This window comes from Odontesthes bonariensis, chromosome 17 (assembly GCF_027942865.1).
Source record: "Odontesthes bonariensis isolate fOdoBon6 chromosome 17, fOdoBon6.hap1, whole genome shotgun sequence".
In the NCBI taxonomy this organism is placed as follows: Eukaryota; Metazoa; Chordata; class Actinopteri; order Atheriniformes; family Atherinopsidae; genus Odontesthes; species Odontesthes bonariensis.
The window spans coordinates 17,603,485-17,629,604 of NC_134522.1; the positions used below are offsets into that span (position 1 = coordinate 17,603,485).

The 26,120-nt window shown below is 41.7% G+C and overlaps 1 protein-coding gene across 3 annotated transcripts in view; it reads right to left on the reverse strand.

Annotated features, from left to right (window-relative positions):
* Nucleotides 1–614: 614 nt before the first annotated feature.
* The window catches only part of qkia (QKI, KH domain containing, RNA binding a), a 72,986-nt gene continuing 47,480 nt past the window's right edge, over nt 615–26,120 (reverse strand). The window contains exons 5-8 of one of the 3 annotated variants that reach the window (XM_075448083.1): nt 12,761–12,848; nt 10,585–11,025; nt 8,547–8,621; nt 615–7,264 (exon numbers count right to left, since the gene is read on the reverse strand). In XM_075448083.1, coding sequence (XP_075304198.1) covers nt 7,248–7,264; nt 8,547–8,621; nt 10,585–11,025; nt 12,761–12,848 — 621 coding nt within the window. In that variant the 3' untranslated portion in view covers nt 615–7,247. Of the gene's footprint in view, nt 7,265–7,753; nt 8,622–10,584; nt 11,026–12,760; nt 12,849–26,120 lie in introns of those variants that run through there. The other 2 variants (XM_075448084.1, XM_075448082.1) reach the window with 2 other exon arrangements.

Here is a 26,120-nt window from a genome sequence, read left to right on the forward strand (position 1 = left end):
GCTCAGTTGATGTCTGCTGGTAGAGGCGAGACACTCAATTTACGAGAATCCAAGTTGGCACTCTTAATTTCCACTGACGCGCGACTGATTGAAATGTGGACATCTCCACAGACGCGCGTAGGCGCAGCACGCGGCTGATGCGGTTTGACGTGGAGCTTTTAGCGATCGGCCGACCTCCGCGATGAGGTCGCAGCAAGGACGAGACGACACTTGGCTGCGTAAAAATAGATCTGGCTGAGCAGTATCGGTTCTCGGTTTACAAGAGAAGTGGTAAGTTTTAACCCACTGCTTCATGTCAGCTGTCACGCATGAATGTCAGAGATGCAAAAAAAAAAAAAAAGAAAAAAAAAAAGCCCTATCAACCGGACCAGAGCGGGGTGAAATATATGTGCCAAGTTCTTTCCCAAGCCAGATGCTAAAAGTCAGTTTCAAGGCTAAAAATAAGACTCCACTTAATGCTCGAAAGGCCCCTCTTTGTTTTTATTTCCTCAGGTTCGAAGTGGCACATTTCATTTCCCCTCAGATATGTGGCACACCTACCTTGAAAGTCCCAGCAGCTCCAAGAAAAGACGTCATCGATAAAGAAGCAAAGGACGAGTCCAGGTAGAGCAGTGAGAGGGAAGCTTGTAAATATGGTTCTTTATTGCACACTTGACATTTTTGCTCTCCTTTTTCTTTTCTTTTCTCTTTTTTTTTTTTTTTTTGGCGTGAGCAACAAAAACTGGCATTACATGTTTGACACCCTGTTCAAAAAAAGAAATAATAATCTAACCTCCCGTTGAAAACAAAAGGAACACAAAACAAGGTCTGACATGGAAAAAAAAAAACTTACAACTCCACAGAAAAAATAAATCTCACAGATATTAGTGCACCACTATATGAGCGAGGAACTTACAGTAATATAATCATACTTGAATAGTTTTATGGAAAAAAATATTTTATAGTCTTCACTGCATGTTCATCACTGTCAAAGAAGGACAAAAGTAATAATCCAGTGGGGCTAAAATGTTTCTCTTTCTGTATTTGTGTAGCTTTGACCATTTATAACCACCTGAGTGCTACATCTCTGAGGCAAATACTGACCGGTATAGATCTGCCGTTTAAACTTGTCGGAGGAATGTTTGTTAAAGAGAAGAAACAACTAAATACTGAGAGGTGAAAAGGCAGTTGGAGTGCGTAAAGGCACCGAGAAGTCTGCAGCCAAGCAGACATTCTGCACACTGTGGCCCAGTCAGAGAGAGGAAACAGCTCTCAGTGGATCGAATCGAGTCGAAAACAGGATCCATTAAGCCAAACTTTTATGGGGTCAGTGTTTTTAGCTGAAAACAAACAAAAACACAGCGTTCAGGCTTTTAGGCTCAAAGAAAAAGGTTTCGGGTGCGGTAAAGGGAGAAAAAAAAGTCGGCACTTGAGTGAGAAAGTACAACAAAAGAGATAGATATCATTGCCCGATTTCAAGGATATATATATTAAAAAAAAAAAAAAAGGCACTTTTTTTTTTTTTCAGGCAATGTTTATTGTGCGCTGTGCTTCAGGGAATAAACTTGGTGCCACTGGAAAAACTTCGACCAACACAGGGCGGAAAAGTGTTAAAAAAAATGCTACCGGACGGATTTGAGCCGACGTCACTCGAAACTGGTACAAAGGGGGGGAGGGGGCGATAAAAAAAAACATTAAAAGCAAAAATGTCTGACAACACAAAATGGACAAAGTCAAAGTCAAAGTAAAAAAAAAAAATAAAAGAAAAACTATTTTGCTGCCTTTAATCTCATTTCTGCATCTGCCTGCTGGTGTAAAAGCAGGAGTTCCAGGTGAGGGGGAGGGAGGGGGGGGAAGGGGGAGCACCTGTCTTCAGATCAAAGACAAAAAATGTTAATTTCAGAGAGGAGAGGTGTTAAGTTTGATGTTAGACATTTTTTTTTTTGCTCTGAGCTTGCGGAAACAAGAAAAGAATCGCAACACTTGAGGCCAAGTGTTTGTTGTGCAGATTTAAAGGAGAGGGTTCGGGGTGAGGAATGGGAGGGGGGGGGCACTCAGTGGGTTAAAGTAATATCAGGATTAATAAAGTTAATCTTTTGTGTGTCAGTGTCAAAACCCCAAATTAGTGGAAGGAGGAGGAAAGCTGAATGAACCCAGGGACGAGTGCACTGAAGGTGGGAGGAAGAACAGCACGCCCTGGCACGCGCACACACACACACACACACACACACACAGAGAAAAAAAAACTCTCCCCCCAAAAAAAACAATAAGTAGTGGCTAGCTGAAGCAATATCAGCATTTTACAGAGAAAAAAAAAGAAACAGTGAGGTTTGTTTTGATCCCAAAGCACTTAATATTGGCATGGTGAACTGGTATGTGTGAGCGTTGTAAAGCTCCCAAACGGCCCAGTATTAGCAGCTGCATCAATAAGCTGAAAGGGGAGACGTTTTCGCTGGACACACAACAGCTGGAGATATCTGTAATGCTGCCGTCCGGACACGGCAAGCGACGGACGCAAAGAAAGAGAGACCACGTTTAGTTTTCCTCAACTGTCTACGTGCCCCGAGTGTCATTTGTAAATAACTCCCTACATTTATGGTGCGCGATGAGATGTTCTGCTCTACATATTCACAGTCAAATTAATCCTTTTGAGATGACTAATGTGCAGTATCTTTTTGCACAGATAGTGATTAGTGCTGCACTAACTAATGGTTAGAGAAAGGCCGTTCGTCAGAAATGGAGTTCTATCTTCAGGGATTAGGGGGGGGGGGGGGGGTTGGACTTTGAGAGTAACCCGCGTGCAGATAAATCTCCCCATCAATGGGCGTACGCCTTGTTCAAGAGAGAAATGCTCTAACCCAGAAGTTAACCAGCGACCTCAAGCAACGTGCAGCTTATACATCCCCCCACCAAACACACACACACACACACACACTTCCTGCCGCTTCACGGGGGAGGGCAGTGACACAGAAGGACAGGACAACTAACAGAGGAGCCGTCTCCAAGAGAGACGACGAGACACAGCAGCAGTGCTGGAACGCAGCGGGGCGAGTATAAAGAGTGTCAGCAGAGAGTGGAGTGAGGGACGCTTATCAACTCGTGCAGTTTCCAGTTAGGTTGTGTGTTGCATGTGTATCGTGGTGGTGTGTGTGTGGAGCGCGTGTGCACAGATGATGTGTTTAGGTACTGTGCTCGTCAGCGGAAGTTGTGGCCAGACACTGGTTTTTAATCGTGTTAGTCCGTGAACCAGACCGAGGTAACACATTCATGAAACTGGTTAAAAACACAAGACAAAATATCAGCAAGTTAGTAAAATTCTTACTAAGAATGTTTTATTAAAATAAATGCCAAGAGGTTAATAAGAAAAATAACAGCATACACCATGAAAACTAAATGCAAGCATGTAAAAATACTTATGACAAAGAAAACTAATAAAGTAGCTAATGAGTTAAACAAGCTGGGAACTGGCAAGAAAAACAAAATATAACAGGGAAAAGGCAACACTCCCCACAAGAGACAGTTTAAGGTGTAGAAGAGGTGGGGAGGGTGGGGTTGGGGGGCGGGGGGAGGACAAAGAGAGGGCCGTTTTAAGGGGAAGTTGCAGTGGGTTTCATTTCAAATAAAAGTAAAGGAAGAAAAAAAAATAATAAAGCACTCAGAAACATGATTAATATACATATAAAATGAGATTAGAAAAATACATTATAAACCTGTAACAATGGCTGTTAATTACATTATCATACATGTAGTAGGCAGGCCAGAGAGAATACGGTAGGTATAGAGTCAACCTTTCACCTGATGGACTTATCCAGCCTTTTTTTTGTTTTTTTTATACAATGACACAGCAAGTTGTAACATTGCAGAGGGAATTTTCTTAATACTGTCAAATGCTGAATTGCCATCGCTTGCTCCACTTTAATATTGCATTTCAATTTAAAATAATAACACTGAAAAAGAAAAATTTCATTGACCTTTCGGGCGTAACAGCGTGATGAAAGAGCTATGAATAGAAAAACAAACTGCCAAAAGGTTACATTGGGTCTAAGAGTTCCTCAATTTTCATATCATTTCACCTTCCAGCGATAAACCGTCAGTTGTTTCAATAACTGAAAACTGTTTGGCTGTGAAACAGTTGCTCGTTTCATTATCCAGAGCTTCATTTGCCCATTAAAAATCTCATTATCGTATTGATAGTTTGTGTTCAGATCGACGAGGAGACACACGAGACTGGATGCGTTCAGTTTTCAGCTGTTGAAACAAAGTGGCGTAACGCCAACGGGGGGGGGGACACACACACAAAGCCACTCTCCTGTCCGTTCCCTCCAACGTTATGTATTTTTCTCAGCTCACGATCAAAACATGTTCTGGCAGACAACTGGGTCTCTATTGGCAGTTCAATTTGTTCTAGGAAGTTAAGTCACAGTCACCAAAAATCAAGACAATATTTCATGTGATCGTTTAAAATACGATAAGACAAACAAAACCTGCTCACACAGCAGAGTAAAGGGCCATCAAGTAAAGGAAAAGCAAAAAAAAAAAAGAAATCATTTCAGGAAGACAAAACCATGGCACATATTTTAGCTGGTCAAAACGACTGCTATTCTTTTTTGCATAGAATAACTCCGGTGGCGCCACGCCGTGGACGGACGCCGCCGTGCTCGACTATTTAGAGCGTGTAACACTAGCCGTTCCTCTCTGCGCCATCTTGGTGGGTGCTGGATATTATTGAACACAACTGGAATACTAGAAAACAGAAACCGCTTTCGATAAGGCACTTTTTGATTTGATCCTTCTAGGCGTCTTGTCTCGCTCTGATCTCGCCAGCTTTCCCCGGGGTGGGGGGTAGGGGGGTTTACGACTGTTTTGGTCTTCGTCTTCCTGTTCTGATCATGTTCGGGGTAACGGCGCTGCTTCTCCTCACCCACTCAGTTTTTCTGTTTTCTTCTATATACGGTTTGAAACTTTTTTATTTTTTTTATTTGAATTTTTCAGATTTTATAACTGCAAGTAAAGTATCAAAAGCTAAAATTGCCAAAAATAGATTTTTCAATTTTTTCATCTCCAGCACCCTGTAAAATGATCTGTTTTTTGTTCTCTTCTGTATTTGTATAATGCAATGACATATCTACATTTTTATATATTTATATATGTGTATGTGTGTGTGTGTATATATATATATATATATATATATATATATATATATATATATATATATATATATATATATATATAAGACGTATGTATAAAGCAATTTGAACAGGCAGGCATGGCTTTCACATCCTATTTTTTTCTTGAGAGAGTTGAACAAAGGATTGTGGGCTCAGACTATGATCAGAGGGAGGTGTGACACATTGTGGATGCACTTATGGATGGTTTTGGGATGTGTTCAGTTTCACTAGTAAAAACAATACTTAATAATACGCAGGAAGGTTCAGATTATGCCGACCTTATGCCCCCAACTTACACAAAATAATTGGAGTTCAAAACAAAAAAAACTAAATCGACACCGAAAATAAAAATAAATGATCAGACTTTTCAGATGAAATAAAAGAAACGAAAAAAAAAAAATTCAAAAAAAGATATAAATGCTTGCTCGTCAACCTAACTCATGGAACAACTCAATATCAAAGCCGGGTCTCATGACAAAATCCTTTATGTACGGATCTTCAAAGTGTCCTAACTCCCTAGCAATGCGCTGCAATTGAGTAGCGTGTTAATTTAGTGTTAATTGCCTGTGTTCAGCCCAGAAAAAAATAAACAAACTAACAAACAAACAAAAAATCATCTGACTGGCTGTCTGCACCAAAAAGTTCACACCCTTCCAAACTCCAAAATCACAAAGAGAGCCCTCTGTGAGAGATGCATAACTGCAGATATATATGTCACTGGAAAACCCTTTGGCTAAATTTGCACACAATACTTTTTTTTTTTCTTTCTTTTTTTGCGTCTTTGTGATCACAGCTCAGCTAAACTCATTGAGATATTCTTCTGAATACATCAGGCACTGTATAGTGGATGTAGTGTGGATGGGGGTGTAGCAATGGTCAGTAGCTTATAAGCACTGCCCCAATGTCCCCAAAGCCTCAGCACACCCTACTTTCATTGTAGTTATTAGTTAAACAACACACGCACACTCAAATGTGCGCACACACACACACACAAACACAAACACAAACACACACACAGATCCATCAACCCAAGTGTTGACCTTCCCACCTTGCCTTCCGTAACTTTAAGTTCCTGCAGCCTTCCTCAACATGAGATTTTGATTTCTGGAGATAACCATCTGCTTCGTTTTAGCTCGTCTACTTAAGCAAGGGTCATTAGTCAAATATGAACAGAAATAAGAAAAAAAAAAAAAAAACTAAAACTAAATCAGGTGGAGAATATGACTCAAAAGAAAAGCATTAAATCAAGACAGAAGAAAAAAACAAAAACAAACACATAAAATCATAAAAAGCTTCTTCTGCAATCATTTCAGCCATGCTTTGTAAAAAAACAAAAAAAAACAGACAGGAAGCTGTTTAGAGGGGCACACCCAGAATGTGTCAGCTCATAATTACAACGTAGAGCTCAACAACTAAAATACATGTGAAAAATGACAGAAATTAAACAAGTTAATATGAGCGCATGTTCTCGTTCCTTCCGTTTCTTTTTCTCTCACAGTAGGTGGGTGTTTGAACCGGGTGGGAGCCAATAGGGGCTCTTACAAATATGCTTTGAGCGGGGCGGGGGTGGGATCGGGCGTTTTGAGGGTGATGTCATTACTCTGAAACCAAATGGTCTTCGTGACACACTGTAGATGTTGAACTTGGACTAATACAAAGTGAGGTCACCAAATCAGAGCAATTCGGGGATTCTGGGGCTGGGGGTGGGTTGGGCGTCTTTATTGCTATATAATTCAGTGCAGATTTATGAGTAAAACCACAAACACATCCACCCAGTACATGATTCATGAAGAAAAAGAAAGAGAAAGAATGGGAACTGAACTCAATGAACAGAGGGAAAAAAAATGAATAATACACAACTTTGTTGGGTTTTTGTTGTGTGTTTCAGTGAAGATTCTGCGTTGGTTTCTACTTTTTTTTTTTTTTTTTTTTTTTTGTCAGAACGTGTTAGGGTAACTGTACGGGCAGGCGCCTCTCTCTCTCTCTCTCTCACTTGCGTCCGAGAGGCTAGCAAAAGGCAATTACCAGTTAACTGATCAGCAGGCAGGCTTGGGGCGGCTCGTCATTGGGTGAAGAGTTCAGAGGTCAGAAGGTCATGTGTTAGTTGCCGGTGGCGGCTAGGTGGTTAGAAACAAAAACAAAACAAACAGAAAAAAAAAGATAGAAAGGATATTAGTGTCAGCAAGAAGAGACTGGAATGACATCATTTTAACAATAAAATGAATGCAATCTCTCATGTTGCCCCCCCCCCTCCTGCTCCCAATCCCTCTGCCGCTACGAGATGAACCCGGCTAATCTCATTAGAATCATGACGCTTTCACGTCATGATCCCAAACTGCTAAAGCCCCACCCTGGATCAGCTAGCTTGGTGGTTTCATTAAAGCAGCACATTGCCCCCGAAAAACCAAAACTCAGAAGCAAAGAGAGGTCGAACAAACAAAATGAATCAAATAAAGAAAACAAACTAAGCAAAACTCTAGTGTTTTAGTGTCTTCAAAGTTGGAGTGCAAGTTACAAACAGTGTGATTAGTGGTAAAAGTAACTAAAGTTATATGAAGGATAACTGTGACTAGTGTTAAATGTGCAATGAATAGATGAATCAATACTTTCTGATTCTTTCTCTTTATTTAGCAGTATATTTTTATATAATATAAATATACACAAAACCATAAATACATTTGATATAAAATGCTCAAATATAAAATGACAGTACCTCATGTACAACTGAAATATTTAAAAAAAAAAAATGTATTTAGCTTCACTTCAATATGTTTGCAATACACTGGTGAGAATGCAAGCTACCTCAGCTAATGTCTGTGCGTGTCTATCCTCCGTAGAAAAATAAAAATCCCAAATCAATTTGAATTCTATGGTGAAATGGTGCCTGGTAGCAGCATGTGCTGCTCGTCTTCTGCCTGCCATCTCTCAGATACAGTATAGAAAGGCTTCTCCTTTGTCTTTGCTCCTTATGAGCCCAGGAGATAAATCATGTATAGGAACAAGCCTGCCCCATTTTTAGGCTCTAATCTCACATCAGAGGAATGTCATTATACACCTCAAACACTGCCTGCAAATTATTTACCTGTCCTGGCTTCACAGCTGCGTGAACTGAAAACCTCTTAAGATCACTTTTGCCTGAGCTTTGACATATACACAGTCTGCACAAACTGTATATGTTAAGTACTAAATGTAAACAAAATGTGCATACCACAGTCAACCATTTAGCTGGTGTGTGGGAGTATTGGGTAGGAAAGATGGTGGGGGGCAGGGGGGAGCAAAACAAATAATACAATACAGACAATATACAATTTCCCAACTAAGGCATTGAGGCATAGTAGGCATAATAATCATTGAAATGCATCAGTCAATAGCAAAGTGTAGCTAAGAGACTAAACTGACCTCTGTCAGCGGTCACAATCCTTTGGTAAGGATGGACCCGCGTGTCATGCCGTCTCACTTTAGTAGCCATTGCACCTAGATTGTAACAGGTCCACAAGGTTAGAAACCATTCACTTCGATGAGGGGAGAAACAGTCATGTTTTACAGTAACAACATTCACATTTTAACCATTATGATTTATAATGCTTGGATTATACATCAGTACACAAAACGTAATACAGATTATAGTACATATACACACCACAAGTCTTTTTCTTTTCTCTTCTTACATGTAGAAAAAAGGAGTAGAAAAAAAAAATACATCTTTTTGGAGATTTGCTTGGTACTTTAAAAATGCATAACTTAAGTACTAAAATTCCACAGTGCTCAGTTATATGGGGACTCTTTGAAAAGGGGGCAGGTAAAGGGAACAGGCTTCTGGGCTGTCTAGAAAAATAATGTGATTCTTCCTGTGGGATCCACAGGGGAACTGAGAGAAATTTGTCTCTTTATTTTGAAAGGTGGGGAAATCCAATACAGCTCTGATGGTAATTGAATAGTGCCAGACACCACCTGCCTCTCCCTCTTTCCTTCATTTTCTCTTTCCCGCTTTCACCATTCCTCTCCAGGTCATCTGCTCACTGACGGCAGAGGCTGTCATTTCCCTCCTAAATTTGTCACAACTGATTTCTTCATACTGCACTGGTTGACACAGCTTCATATACACGACAAAAAAATTAAAATAAACAGTGTGTGTGTGTATCACAGTATGTTTAAGTCTTACAAAAATGTGATGTGTAGGAATTAAGAATCATAAATTCCCAGAAGAAGAGGGGCCATGTGAGATAAGCTGTCCTGGCATTGATAAGATTGGGTTTTGGATGATGACTATGCAACTACCTAAACTATTGTGAAGCAGCAGATGGCCTACCATTATCTCACACTCAGAAGCAGACAGTGCCTGGATACAGTAGCGTGTGCGGCCGAGCCAAGTTCACAAAAGTGTGCGAGTATGAGAGTGAGCGTGTTCCACAGGGCCCTGTGTTGCTGAAGGCACCAATCGATAGTGTGAGTAAATAAAATGCACTAAGCTGGTGTAACCCTGCAAGTTAAAGAGAGAAAAGCCAGTCAGCTGGCCCTGTCTGTTCTACACATGCCTCCCAGAGGCACCTCAGATACACAGGTCAGCTAAAAATCACACTCATGTGTGCTGCTGCCACATGATGCCATGGTAAACATCAGAGGAGTACGGTGTCAAACATTAAGCTGGACACAAAGTGAGAAAGTCTCTTCTGTCTCTGCATGGGGAAAAAGCTATGCTTTAAGAACAACATGAGGTGCACGTTACAGGCTACTTTTTTTTTTTTTAAATATGCACAGATGTACAGTTGTCTCTTTGGTAACAGATGTGTTGAGCACCATTGAGAATGAGTAGAATGTATGGACCTTCATACTGAACTATCCTGACATAAGCACAGAGGCCTCGAGTTCCAGAGGGGTGAAGCTAAGACAATGGAGGGAAGGAAAGAAGACGAAAAGCGGTAAGACTGGGGGAATTTAATGAACATCCCCAGTGGGAGTGAGAGAGGGACTATCTGGAGGCATCAAGGCCTGCCTGCAGAGAACGGCACAGAGAAATGATTTCAAAAGCACAGAAATCCAAGGGGATCTGCCGCTAGACTGAATATGCCTCTAGGCCAGTGCATGAAAGGGTAAGAGGGCAGGCTGCTTGTTTGAGTGCGTGTCTGCCAGCGTGCCTCAGTTTACATTGAGGCAAGTCCTCCCATAAACATTACAGAAAAGAGGCAATGTAGACCTGAGAGCGCATTCATTTGGTGAGCGTGTAACTGAAACAGTGAAATAACCTTAGTCAAGAGCACAAAGAGACTTTTAACAGCCATGCCCTCACAAGGTAAACTTTGCCCCCTTCGCCTTTCAATATAAACTTTGGTGTCCATATCAGCCACACTGCTGGTCATCCCATCACCAAGAGCTTCACCAGCACATCCACCCTGTGAGTTTGTTTGTTTTGATCTTCAGGTGGACACAATATATTTACCTTTCAACAAGTCCTGACTGTGGCTCATGGAAGCCGCGTCCAGCATCCCAGCTCCGGGGTAAAACAAGCCGCCCTCCTGTCCGGGCTGGCCAAAGTTGGCCGCTGCACCTGCTGCACCTATGCTTCCCCAGGCTCTCTTACCTAGAACCCCACTGTGCTCGATGGGGTACTCCAGCAGGGAGGTGGGTGCCAAGGTGTAAGGGTAATCGTAAGGGGTGGTGTAGATTAGCCCAGCTTCCGGTGAGGGAGGCACCAGGGTGGGGGTGCCATTGGGTAGCATGGCAGCCATCTGAGTAGGCCGGATGAGGTTCATGATGGGAGCCCCAGCTTGTGTTGGGGGTCGGAGTGCCTGATGAGGCAACACCTGACCAGTAGAGGTCGCTATGAGGCGGGGGCCCTGAGCGGCAGCTGCCGCCGCTGCAAGAGAGAACGCAAGGGTGGCTGCCATAAGCAAGAGAGCAAAGGACAGGTGTAGAGAGAAAGAGAAAGGACAAGAAACAAAGTGTAGTGTGGTTGATCATTTTCACAGATGAACAGCGAAGGGGGAAAATACAAAGGAGGAAAAGAAAGGAAAGGAGAAGAAAGGAGAGGAGGAGAGAGGAGCAAAAGGGAAAATTAGTCCATGCAATGATCATGGTGGGGAACCACAAAAGCGACAATCTGTTGCAAAAATAAAATCAACAAAGCAAAAGAAAATTGTAAAAACCCACATACCAAAACACAAAAAGCACAAAATACAGCTGTCATCCCAATGCAATTGAAGCATACCAATCACCATAGCAACTATACATTCATCTAATGGAAATAGCACAGGTGAGGTCAATGACGCACATGCCAACATTAACAGAGCTGTTGACTGCATATCAGAGGAGACAGTTTTCACAATTGAATTTTGAACTTGTGATACGAAGGTTAGTGTAGTAACATATTAAACTTTGAGTTGTTAATGATTTAAAGAAATATTGATCTTTAACACAGTCAGCGGGTCAATTTCTGTTGGATGGGAAAACCAAACATTTATTCAAGAGATTATGCATTAGCGAGTGCTGTGAGCTGTGCCACACTCAAATCAAGGGCCAGCGTAACTGCAGTTCGGTGGTGGCCTAGATCGTCATGACAACCACTTGAACACATCTTAAATAAAAAATTCATCACGTTAATTTTCCTTATATAGATTTGAGCCAAAGTGCACAGAAAAATCCATTTACGGATCGGGTTTGGAGTACATTTTGAATGATAAAACCACAATCAGAGACCAGACAGAACATGCACAAGTTCTGGAGCAGATATAGCCCGTTTCACACATGAGATATGTAGCATTAATGGCTTCATCAGTCTGTTAACACGATGGCATTCAGTTATTCACCCATCGGTTACTTTTCCATTAATGTTCCTCACAGTTTCATTCAGACATGCCTGTGAAAGTGATGGAAGAAGCCATTGTGTGTGCACAAAAAATGCGATTAGTGCGAGACTGGACTGTGCAAGAAGTGTAACATAATATGACAGTCCTTATCGAGTTATATGTAAAATTACTCCACCGCTGCTGTACAGGCCTGTCTTTCAATGTGACTGCGGCAGGTGAAATTTGTGCCATGTTTGATTTGATATGTACACTTTACTATTTCTGACCTACTGAGATTTCTGTCTCAAAATGTTACAGAATAGCACCACGGGGTAATTCACACATGACACCTATGTGTTAAGTTGTCACCAGATTAATGGGAAACAGAGCATGTCTGAAAGGGGCTCATTACGTGTGGTCTAGTGACTGGCATGCAGAATTGAGCAGGTGGAATACAGCAATGTGCTGAAAGTTTAGAGCAAGTGATACAGAGCAAATGCATCTGGGCTGCAGGGTGAAGGATGGGTGGAGGGATGTTCAGAGGAAGGAAATATGGAGAATGGAATAGAAGCAGTCCTACTCATGGTTGGAAGACAACCTTAGAGAGCTTGAAAGAGGTCTGCTAGTGGTCACAGATATAATAATGGTATGGTGGTAACATGATAAACAAGATTTGGTTACACACAAAAAAACTAACAGTTGTTTAATAAAAGATAGATTAGATTTTTTTAATACAATTAATAACTGTAAGTAATGTAAAGATTAGAAGTATATGTTACAAAACAGAAGAATGCGTAAGTCATGGACGTCTTTTAATTGCAGTTTACTTACATGTTTTGATGTTGTTGTCTCTATACGTCCCATTGAGTATAGCAAGCTCCATCAGCTGCATCTTCTTCAAATTATCCTCCCCCTCCGCCTGAGAAAGAGAAAAGAAAGACATTTTGAGATGCATTCAAGATACCAGAACATATACCAACTCCAACAGGCTAAGCCACCTTTCCAGGCCAAGTGAACATGACAACAGTTCACCGAACCATACGCCCGGGCTTTGAAATGTTAAAATGGGGCAGTTTAATCACTTAGACATGACATGTCATCTGTTCTCCACTCGCACTGGTTGGATTGAGTTTGGAGACACAAAGATGGGGATGAGCTAAAGTGCTGTTGTCATGGCAGAGTGCCTTGTTGTTACTAAACTGCTGACAGAGACATTAAGTGTGAGAATGCATATTCATAATCCATATCAGAATGATAATTACTGTAATTTTCTTTGCTCCCTTGTGCGCAATCAAATGCGCAATAACCGCCCTGGCTAATGTCAGTCCTGTCAATTAATGTTTGGATAAATAAATACAAAAGCAGCAGCCACTGTCATTATCGCCAAATTAGGGGACTGAAATTATTCATGGAAAGCAATTAAGATAGCACCCCTCCTCCCACTCGCACCCATCCACCACCCCTCTTTCCTTTCTACTCCCCCCACCCCTACACCCCATTTCCCCTGGAGCAACCGAACACTCAATAACCATGACAACAAAAAAGCCCCTGTGATTTTCCAGGTAGTACATCATAATTTCACCTGGGCCCTTTGTGAATTATTTTCCAAAGTGAATGGTGCGAAGATGAGCGTGTGAAGTCCTGCTGCCCTCAGTTCAACCTTAAGTGAACTATTGATTTCATGCCTTTTTGCTGCTATGTTAACGTTGTGATGTTTTTTTGTTTAGTTATTCAGCTTACAAGTACAAAGGATTGCTACTCAGCCACATACTGAGTATGTATCTTTATACTAACACATGCACACAGAATAAGATGCACCAGCTTGCTGGTGGCAACAAAAAATAAAAATAAAAACAGGAAGACACACTGAACCTCCTGCATGTCTCTATTCAATCTATATGCAGGCTCTGTTTCTTTGACAAAGTCATAGTTCAATAACCATCTGTAGCTCCATTCAGAGGACGATAAGGAAAGAAAGAAGTGGAAGGGAAAAGAGAAAAAGAAAGGCAAAAAATAAAAGAACAAGGGCTCAAAGTTAAGCCCTCCCTCGAGACTCCTCTTCAACACAGCCACAGAGAGGAGGAGAGAGTGAGGTTAAGCAAGAGAAAAAGTGACAGAGGCTGGTCTCCCTTGACTAAATATAAGGCTGTGTCTTCGAAGTAGTCACTTTATTCAGCTGTGTGTGTGTGTACGTGCACTGTTAAGTGTATCACAGAGCTCCCAATTAACGAAGCAAGGAAACTCCCTCTCCTTTTCCATGTCAACAGTGCTTTGTCTTCTATTTTAATGGAAATCATACGTCTGAAATGATCAAAGTAACATCCAATATGCTCCGAACTACAACAACACTCACTTTAAAAAAAAAAGGTCAGGCCAGTAATGAAACTCTCATGACACATTTCAATTTGTTCTGATAATCAAAAATAGAAGATTGCATCAAAGAGCTGAAAGTGAAGGCGTACTCAGAGTGCAGTCCTTAGCAAGGGGTAATAGACTAACAGACTAGACTAGCATGAATAAATCTGAATGTACTTAAAAAGCAGTCAGCACTATTCTGTTCCTCTACCATCAGCATATGAAATGGGGAGAGCAGCACTTGACATGCTGGATCAACACTGACTGAACATTGCCCAGGTCAACGGTAGACTAGGCAAACACATGGGACATTACACCGTCTTTAACAGAGAGCTAAAATCATAATAATCAGGTGCTCTAACCTTTATACAAACATCAGTACGCATAGAAGAACATGCTCTGACATAATTGCAAGAGCTAGAAGACATTATTGAATCCAATTTTTTTATCATGATCTCTGCTTCTTTCATCCAACTATGATCTTTTTTGGCTGTTTTTCCATCACAAAGTTGATCAGACTCTGACCAAACCAGCCTTTTACAGAGAGAAATCGAAAGACAAGCCAGCAAAAACTTGAAATGATTTGTAAAATGTTCCTTTTTTAAATATTTTGCATGTTACGCTGGTTAGACATGCAAAAAATGTGCAGAAGATCAGGATGTGACGCCGTCTTTTCATGAGAGAGATAAGTGTCGTGGAAGCGGTTCTTGCATAGATGGTAAACTAAACAGAGCTTTTTGGTCAACACATTGATCTCGTATCAGTATTAATACAACTTACAGCAGGTAACATGTCGCAGACATTAAAGATACAGCCTGCATGTTATGATGACAAAAAGCAATTTTCATTTCATTTTGGCACCTGCACGTTCCCGCTCTGTATCGGTTTTTCGAGCATTTCAACCGCGAATTACTAAAAGCTGTATGTATGGCCATTTAGCAGAGGTATGCTTGTATTTAAAAACTTTGCAGGATGGAACCCCAGTAGAGGAAACAAACATGCGCCCAAAGCGTAACAGTTCAGAAAAGTGTACGCGACAAACGCGCTACATTCCTGATGTAAAGCTGGCCTTACTCTCCAAAACAGGGGCCAAGCATTCGCTTTTACCTTGGTCTGTGTATAGAAAGCCTGATAAACAATGTCCACACTGCTGAACGCACCTGAAAACACAAGCCTGCTGCCTCCCAACCTGAATATAATTGCAGGTTTCCTTTGTGAGCGCAATGTAACCCAGCAATGAACGCAAAAAAAGAAGAAGAAGAAAGAAAAGCAACACATCTTCATGGTATATTTTTGGCTGTACCAAATATTACTCTAATGTTTTCAAACCTGGAGGCTTTTTATCAATATGAGAAAAAGATTTGAGGTTGCTCAGTAGCCGGCTGGATGAATGTTAGAGCTTCTTGTGTGTGTTTGTGTGTCGTATTATGATAGATCTACTGGGCTGTGGGGGTTAAATGGGCGCAGGGGAAGAGGGTACCACCATCCATCCAACTCTGCAAAGGTGGCGCACCGCCTGTTTAGTGGAGAGACACAAAATAGAGGGCAACACGAGGGGAGGAGCACAGATGCTGCTGCTAGGATGAGGCTGGAGTGAGGTGTGTGTGCTGTGTGTGAAATATGTGTATCCTCAGTGGAGGGCTGCTGATATAGCTCCATCTTCTCACTAACACAGTTTGCTAGCTAAACCCCCCAAACCCTGACGAATCATTTCTGTTTCGCATCTATAACAAGCTCATTTCCCCGCATCAAAATATATTTTACCTCCTGCTACATTTTGGTTCTCTGTAGTACTGTTTAGGGCTGTTTGGGAAGTGATGACAATACGAGCACCATGGTCTGAGCTCCACAACTACAATGATGACTGGTTAAAAATGACTGCACACCGGAGCTTTGAGATCAGAAGAAACCAAAAGATATGGCTGCTGACACTGCTGTGGAATAGTTGGATAGACTTTAATCATGTGGCCCCAGGTATACTGAGCCAACTTCCTACTGAAGAAGCACAGCTTAAATGAATGATGAACAGTGCCAGGGAGAGCAGTTAACCGTTTAATGTCGCCCTGCTCAAGGTGTCGTCACAATTAACAGACTCCTAAGTCAGCACGCACATGCCATAATAAAGCATTCACTTAGAGGAAGCCATGACTAAGGTTGTGTGTGTGAGCATCCTGCATGTGTGTCAAATTATCTGGCTGCTGGAATACCCCAGAGAGCGATAGCTACTGGATTAGAGAATGCGAGGAATGAGGGAAGGAAGGTTTTGCTTATATCCAACATTCACACATGCATGTGTGTAACAAACATACACACCCGCCATGCTGCTGTCCATCAGTTAAAAAAAAAAAAAAAAAAAAAAGCCACTCAATAAAGCTGCTCTATCCACAAGAATCAGATTCAATCAATGAGACCTATTTGTGAAATCAGCAGAGCGGTAAAAGCTATCAGGGACAAGCAAGACAGAGGGATGAGGGAAATAGGGAAGAGAAGGGAGATGGGAGAGCGATGAGCTCAAGTATGTGAGCCGTGTCCCACTGCCAAACTGACAACCCGGTGATGAGGTCACTTGATGCATGTGAAATCACTGTCATGCTTCACTCTTTGGTGCCTCTTCTGATCCAAGCTTGTGTCAATATGTTCAATGAATACAAACTGTAGCTAATGCCAATTATTACAGATGACAGAATTTGTATTTAATGGTTCAGACTTCACATGTTTGAATAACAATAAGCAACAGCTAAATAAGTACCTGTCTGTACCCTGACTCTCCCAACTCCAGACCTATCCCAACCCAGATAAACACAGCTGGTGCCTGGGGTGGGTCGGATGAATTTGCTCATGTCTATGACTGCCACTGAAGGGGAGTTATCGCTTATGTCTGGTGAGAGTTACCATCTATGCAGCACAGCTAACAGCTGAGGGAGATGAAATGATGAGCAAAGAAAGATACAGTAAGAAGTGAAACAAGAGTCCGGGAGGAGAAAAAGCATTGCAGAGCAAGTGCAAGACAATGTATGGACGACTGTTGGTGGGGGGATGGATATACATGAAGAACGAAGAAAGGAATAGCTGGAGAATATAAGAAAAGATGAAAAAAAAAAAAGCAGACAGCGTAGTGAAAGCCAATTTGTCAGCTCCCGAGTGGGCTGACACTGGCTAAGGCCCGCTTTCCTTCCCTGGCCTCACTGCCAGTCATCACAAACAGGCGTATGCACACATGTGAGTACACCCCCACACACATATCTTAGGCCTGAGCAGGGCCAGGGTCAGACTCTCTCCAAACTACTCCAATTACCTCAGCAGTAAACACAGCCTGCCCTGGCAGCCTCCTGGGAAACACAGAGGCTGTATGTGTAGAACTGAGATTGAGGAGGAAAAATAAATAAATAAATAAAAAATTAGCAGTGGAGTGGAGGAGGCGATATTGGGAAACATGGGGAGGGAGGAGGAGATGACTTCATGTACTGGGGTGGAACTGGTAGTGGCGGCAGATGTTTTTTTTTCTCCCCCCTTCCCCCTCCTCACTCCCTTTTGGTTCCTTCCCAAACCAACATCTGGAGGGAAATGATTACTCCTGCTAAGCTGCCAAGATGACTTATCAACAATTCCACACTTTCCAGAAGTGGAGGCTTGGAGAAAAGGAAGGAATGAGTACTTGTAGCGAGCTTCAAAACGTCTCCACAACAAATAAACAACCGACGAGGAGTTTAATCAGTTCACATCAACCAACGCAAACTTGGAAAGTGGATCGCATAAATAAATAAAAACACTTGTGCAACCAACTTAATTTTGACGTTTTTTATGGACGAGATGAATCAAACTGCACAAGCAAACGATAAAAAAATAAAATCAGTACATGCAGCTAAACACACATTTTCTTTTTTAAGTATCCCGAAGGAAGTAAAAGTAACACAAAAACAAACTACGCCCTTTTCACTTTTCCATGACGGTGTCAGACATCAATCTATTGAGGAAAAAAGTGTTACACAAACACCTCTAACATGCCTCTGTTCCTTTTTTATAAATAAAGCATGCGATGGTTCACATGTGCACTCAAAATCATTGCTGCACTGTAAAAGGCCATTTTCTTTCTGCTGCCTTTGCTCCTCAGCTTTGCTGAACATATCTGCCAAAGGAATCAAGCTTCAAGTGTATTTTACTTTTCCCAAAAGACTAACAACGCAACAAGCTAACAACTCTCCTCTCTCACCATCTTATACCTTCACAACACTCTCGTAAAGCCTCTGTATTTCTGCTTTGCTCCAAACCTTATTCCAAGACAGCTCTGTTAGCAGTACGTGCCATTAGTCATGCTAAACCACCAACACGCTAGCTCATTAGCATAGTAGTGAACCTGACGCCACTCAGATTATTACAAAATGTATCACGGCTGCTCCACCCCATTGCTGTCAATCACACAGCTTACTGAGGAATACTAGAAAGTGTCAGATTATATAGTGAGGAACTAACTCCTCTGTAAATACCTCTATTCCTGCATCATAATAAAGCTCACTAGTGCAAAGAGCTCAGAATAAAAGTGCTGGCTCTCTCTCAGTAGTGGGTGCTCAGTATGTAAAGCAATATGTTGCAGAGAAGTATTAATTTAATTGGTAGATCACAGTTCACTCCCACCGCTTCTCTGGGGTTATTAAAAATGGGTAATGTATGGGTGGCAGACAGTCTGAACCCTGGAACTGGCAATGGTTCCTGGATCTATGGGGCTTGTACCAGCCTTTTGTGTTAAAGATGAGTGAAGTGGGCAGCCCTGGTGCTCTGAGCAAGCCCCATCAATTTCTGCTGACAGGCCTATACACAGACTCAGTGCCACCAACAGGAGAGGGAAAAGCGAGTGAGAAGGAAAATATGCTTTTCTACCAGCTAAATGCACTCTCAAGATCTCAAATTAAATAAATAATTAAATAAATAGATAAATAAATATATATGTGTGTTTTTTTCTCCCATCAAAAGCTTTTACAAAAGTAAAAGAGAAGAACTGTGGAGAAAATCCTTTTTATTCTTAGAAACTGGGCTAGTGTTCAGCGTAACATAAAATGATTAAGTGCAGATTAAAGTTTATAAACAATGTTGGAAAATATATATATACACAGGTAAAAAAAAAAAAAAAACGGAAAAAAACACAATTTAGAAGTTTTAAAGCCTGATAGTCCACACTGGCTCAGATGAACAGATGATGATTTATGCAAAGAGCGTCTCAAAATCCCACCGTGTTGTACAGCCCGACAAACAACTGTCAGTTTCTCTTCTCCCCTCTTTCATCATCATCATCATCATCTGTTCCCTGCCTAACAGTAAAATTCCCTGTTCTCAAACATTCCCAACTTACACTCACAAGCCTCGCCACATCAGTTCTCTTTTATTCCATTTCTCCTTGCACTTCCCTCCCTCCCGCCAACCCCTTTCTTCATTCCGCCACACTGCCAGACGGTGTATTGTTCTGTCGCTACAATCCTTTAATGCCATCCAATCGAGCAGGGAATATCTTGAAGGGATTTGGCCAGGGATGATTTGGGAGCTTTAAATACTGATATGGGATTTGCATGAGATTCAGAGAGCCTGACTCAGAGTTGATCGCTGGAGCCTTCTCTTAAAACAGATCTGAGAATAACCTGTAAATTCAGATGTAAATTCAAACCTTTTGAGTCTACATCTTGTGCACTTGCGCAGGCCAGGAACTATTTTTCAGACACCTTTCTTGGGTGCCCTCAGCTGTCAGTTAATTAATCAAGTCTGCTCACATCTTACTTATCTACACATATAAACAAGGCTCATGCGGGAGCTGAGTCTTGAAGCTTTATCATCTCTATACTCCACCGGGAGAACTTTTAGAATTATAATTTTTTATTGATTTTCATTTTCAGCTATAGCTTGCAAAAGCATCAGATTTTTACCACCACATGACAACCAGTCAGCAAAAGACAGAAACTCAACTGAACACCACGAACAACAACAGAAGCAGCGTGAAAAACAAAAGAAGGGGACTGTTAGAAAACACCACGAACCAACCCAAGTGGAATAAGAAAACAAGTGGCTAAGCGTCTATTCTCAGGACACCATGGAGAAGGCAAAGAAAGCCTTTAGTGCAGAGCTGGCTAATGGGACAGAGAAGTTTGACTTGAGCGATAGTTGGCAAAGTGATGCATCATAGACTGTAGGAGCAGAATTTGATGGGCAGCCTTTGGGCTCTCTAAATGCTGAGCTCTACACAATCCTATTTTCCCCCCTAAACACTGGGACACACTGTCGCTGGAGAGGCAGAGATGAAAGCTCAGAGTCAGAGTGTGTGTGTGTGTTCTCACTTCACAGATGTTAAAGCATGGCCACAGCATGGGCCCTCTGGAAGGGGTGGGGGCAAAAAGACAAAATGGCAAAGAGACAATGAACCCAACGTTCGATCAGCATTGAGCCCTCAGAGACCTGCAGTCCTAAACCGTGGCTCCCACAATCATAGCAGGAGTATGCCTACTTTTGCATTTCCTTGCCTCTCTGTAAAGGGATTAAGGGGACCTTCAAAGAGAGGCAGAGATTGGCGAGGGCCCTGCAGGGTCCCTGTCCTTGCCGTTGAAGGACCAGGGCAGATTAAAACTGCCCGGGCCTCTCCGCCTGTCTCGTTACCAGTGCTCCTTTCCTGTGTAGTGTATTAGGGTACTCGAATCCCCCCTGAAGGAGCCAAGCACAACCAGGGGATTAACAAGGTTATTCTACAACGATGTGAGGGACCTGGGTTTTTAGAGAGGGAAGTGCATATGCATGTGTGTAAACTGAAATTAAAAGGAGAGCACAAGTGGCCAAGGCAATTTTGCAGGTAATACAGAGGGCCTCTGGGAGTGGGTAGGTGTGTGTGTGTGTGGGGGGGGGGGGAGATCTGCTGCTGATAAGCCAATGAGCAAGCAAGAGAGGTAATAACAGAGGCTAAATGATCCCGCCTGCTGTGTGCTTACACACATCAAACGGGCATCGTAACGATATAGCGACGCCAGACTGATTCCCCTCTGTCTGACGGGTGTGATCTACGGAAGGAACAATGACAAAGACGTGCTTTTTGTGCTACAATGCTACATGGGACTTCCAGAGGTGTAGTAATTATTTGTTGATCAATTATTCACTGATACAAATTATGACTATTAACCATGATCAATTATCAACAACATATTAACCTCTTTTTATTTATGTATATATATATATATATATATATATTTATTTATTTTTAAAGGCAATTTACTTTTAACATCTCTAATCTGCATGATTTGTAAGGTACATATGCTAATTACTGTGCTTTATTCTTATCATTCCCTCCTTGGTGAGGTATAAAAGAGATGATTTAAATAGGTGGGGAAGGAGATCGAACAGACTGCTCAGGACATATGTTATTGCAATCAGAATCATCTCTCAGTCTTGGATTTTCACCATTTCTTCAGAGACCGATGATGACGGGAACAGCAGGAAGAGCGCAACTCAAAGTCACACAGCCAGGGTTCCTGTTCTTACAGTACGTCTATGTAAGCAGCTTACTGGACGCATGCCTTTGGGTGGATGCACACAGAACAAAAAAATGCTGTTTTTTGTGATAGTGGATGTATGATTTTAAGATTCAATTCAAAGCCTAAGTTATTTATATCAAGAATATAATTTATTTATGAGCTCATTCCAACATGGACCAACCCCCCCCTCCTCCTCCTACTGTGAAGCTTAGTAGCAACCATCATCTGTCCAAGACTAGTGTTTGGGAGCAAATACATGCCTGTCAACACACCTTTAATGTAAGACAACACAACAAATCCTAATAAATGAGCAAGTGACCTTTAAGTCTGTATGTCCTGATGTTACTTTGACCTCCATCGTGTAGCAAAACTTAGTGTCCATATGAAAGCCGATCCTGGGCTATCATGTTGTTATGATAGCTTTATTCCAGATCCGTAGGATGTTTTGTCAAAAATGATCTAATAATTGTAAATTACTTTTCCTTTTTGTCCCCCCTTCAAGCTCCATTTGCAGGCAGAGGGGCAAATATCTCCAGAAGAAGAACTGGCTGAATACCTCTGCCACTTTTCAGGCTGGTAAATTAAAAATGTAGAGGACAAGACCACAGAGGGTGGCCAGGATTAGACAGGTTGTTCCCAACAGGATTACTTTTTCTTTAGGGTCAGAACCATCTTTCTGCCCCACAGGAGAGCCACAGAGTGGAGGATGAGAGGGGATGGCCAGATGGAGATCTGGAGGGGAGCGGTGGCAGGGAGAGAGCCCTTTGGGGCAAGAGCAGTTCAGGTCCCTCGCAACACAGAACAGAAGCTCACTAGTAATTGCATGCATTAAAGAATAAACCATCCTCAAACGAGAGCAAGAGACTTGAGGAATCTGTGTCCTCAATGCCAGTCGCACATGAGGAATTGCAGGATTCTTTCCTTCTCTTATAAATTCCACGTATATATTTTTATGTCCTCTTTTGTGTCGCTGGCGTAGCCGAGACAGACACCTCAAGCCTCTTTTATAGTTGGTAGCCTGTGTGCTGTTAACACGATGATGCGGCCTTTAGGCCGCTGTTGGTAGTAATACAAGAGTGTTGAATGCCTGCTCCCTTCAGCTACCTGGCAAAGAGAGAGAACATCAAACAGCAAGAAAGAGAAATTACAGAACAATAAAGAAAGAGAATGTGCTCGAGAGAAAACAAAAAGAAAGCCGAGGAAAGAAAAAACTACAGGAGAGTAAGCGGTACATTTTCTTAGCCAAATGACAATTAAACAATGCAGCGCAATAATAATAATAATAAAAATTAAAAAAAATCTTCAGAGACATAACAAATAATGTATTTATGTAAACAGTAGTGTTTAAAAATGAGATTTCTCCTCTGTATTATCATGTATACAGGGTGAGGCCACCAGAATTACAAATGCAAACTGAATATGATTTGGTGACTTAAAAAAAAATAAATGAATGAATAAACAAATACATTAATAAAAGCTAAACAAAGACAGGTGAAATGTGTAGGCCAACCAGATGGGGACGAGCGTAGCTCTGACTGCTCGGTTCTGAGAGAATGTATCCAAACATAAGCAATTTTACCCTCATCACAGGACATTATTCGTAGGTCAATTGGATATCAAAACTTTGGGTCTTTTCTCTTTACAACTGTCATTGTTAAAAGGTCTCAGTAGGAGTCTGTGAAGTAAATGTCTCAAATGTATTATCTGACAGAAGGAATAAGCCAGATAATGAGTAAAAACACTGAGGACTGAGTATGTATAATGATGAAAGTGGAAGTGAGGCGCGCCAATAGCTAGATGTCAAAGGTCTGACTGCCTCCAGGCCAGATCATGTACTGTTAGAGAGGGAACTGCAGTTTAATAAAAAAAAAAAGCAAAAAGAAAAGAAAATAGCATAACAGCAATAAAGGAAGAGCCCAGTGATGCAGTCCTGCTGTATCAAGCAGAGGTCACCAAGTCCAGGAAGCCAATTAAAAAGATGATTAACATTCATGTGGGAGATGTGGTGTCTACGTACAGGTGGGATGGGCTCACCCTTCCATCACGCACACACGCATAATGCGAGCAGTGAACGCTGCAGTCCAGCCGGTTGTAACTGTGGTGTCCTGGGAGGTGGGGATCAGGAGGTTAATATGATCCAATCTAACTCCTTTATTAGCCTGATGAAGGTAATAACAGCCTATGGGGGAAAAAAAGGCTGCCAGGTTGACTCAAACCAACTACCTACAACCTGCCTGCAAGGTCTACAAGTTTATGCAAGCTGGCTAATAGACAGAGCATAGCTGCTGTTGTTGTTATTCATTATATTGACATGCAGACAAACACTGCATGGAGCACGCTTTTACATTATAGTTGTACTGCGGGCCTTTCAGTGACCGTAAAACAGACAAAATGGAGGGGCCAATCTAAGACAGACATGCTAGTTTCATTTTCACTTTGGGAAACCAAAGACAGTCTTTTGATGGTATGATCATTCGTGCTATGTTTGTATATGGCAGCTTGAATACATCTATGCGTCTCCAGACCAAACAGTGAGGCTCAATGAGAAATGATAGCGTCTGATTGCAGATGTAGCTGGATAACATGCATGAATGAGAACACAGGGAGCAGAAGTAGTAAATAAGATGAGAATGGTAGTGATAGGTAGGCCTAACAGACAATAAACATCATTAATTGGAGAGGCACACATGGATGGGTGCAGCCAGATGGTGTTTTGTACTCATTTGTCATACACTGCTGACAGAGAGCGCACAAGGAGGAAGGAGTGGGATCTTGAAAAAGAAGAAGAACTGACAAAAAGGTGGCAACTGTGGAGTCAGGACATCTTAGAACAGGCTTTCACTGTTAAAATCCAGCCCTGCTTATTCTGCATCATCTTTTCCCTCTGCCTTCCTAGACCGAGTGGTTCTGATGGAGCTGCCATACAGCACTTTGCCAAGCCGGATGCATACTACTGCGTACAGACACAACACCCCACCGATAGCCAAGCTTGGCATCCATTAAGGTCCATCTGTCTGCCTTTGACAAAAACAACATCTACTTTATGGTTGATTTTTCCTCAAAGATGGTCCATAGCAGGCAGGAAAGAGAGGAGGGCAGAAAACTCAACTCAGGAGGGCAGGAGACAGGAGCAACATGACAACTGATCGACATTTGCTACTCACCGTCGAGACGTGTACAAAAATGGAAAGAAACGCAGAATGTAGAAATCGTCCCTTAATTTCCATAATGCGTACGACAAAAAGTGAAAGCTAAAAATAGAACTTCAGAAAAGGACGATAGAAGGGTGGAGTGGAATGTGTGGGGGGTGGAGAACACAAGAGGGAACAGTACGCTACAGTCAGGAGGCAAGAGTGGGTTTCCACAATACTACAAATGGAGATTAGTGCTGGAGGCCACTGTCTGCCTGGGCTGCTACCGTGCTCACTTTGTTCTCGGCAATGACAGTTTCATTCAGAGAGACGTACTCTTGCCTCTCCAGGGCCAAAGTGCCCCGGTTCTTTTCTGTGTGCTGTTACCAAACTTTTCCTGTTATTGGATGCTGTGTGCGGGTCTGTGCGTGCACGTGTAAAGACATTTAAAGCAGCGTGCTAATTCTCTTGATGCACAATGGTTGCATTGCAGCGAGTGCCCACTTTCTCTGCAGTGAATCATGTATAGAACTGGCCAGCATAACAGCATCATCATCATCATCATCATCATCCAACAGACCTTCCAAAGGAGGAATAGAAAAAAGAAAAATGACAACTTTTCACTACACAGCAGTTTGGAGGCTGTCTCCACAGTAACATTACATCTCAGGATTTTCAATGCACCTTGAGGTGGAATGCATTAGAATTTTATATATTTTAGTGGTGTCGAGATTAGGCCTAAAAAAAAACAAAAAAAAGGTTGGTTCCTGTTGGTTGTCAGTTGATGTCATGGGTAGGTAGGGAATTTATTTTATTTATTTATTTTTTTTTCCCAGTGGCAGCGAGTGATAGGTAGATTTTTTTATTTATTTTTTATTACAGCAGCAATGGATACTCCCAGCATGTTGTACACACACACATTTTTATATGAACAACATATGTAGTCGATACAACCTGGACCATTGGCATTGAAGACATCTCAAGCAATATTTCATAAATAAATGTAATAGTTTATTTAAAGTGTCACTCTGGTGTTCTGCGACTCATAGCCCTGTTGTCCAACATTACTGCCTGCTTCTACTATTCTGCCTAACACAAGACAATTGAAATATTTTTTTATATATTATGTAGCCTATATATATATATATATATATATATATATTCATAAAAATGATGATGATAGTATGATATGAAAAATATCTTATT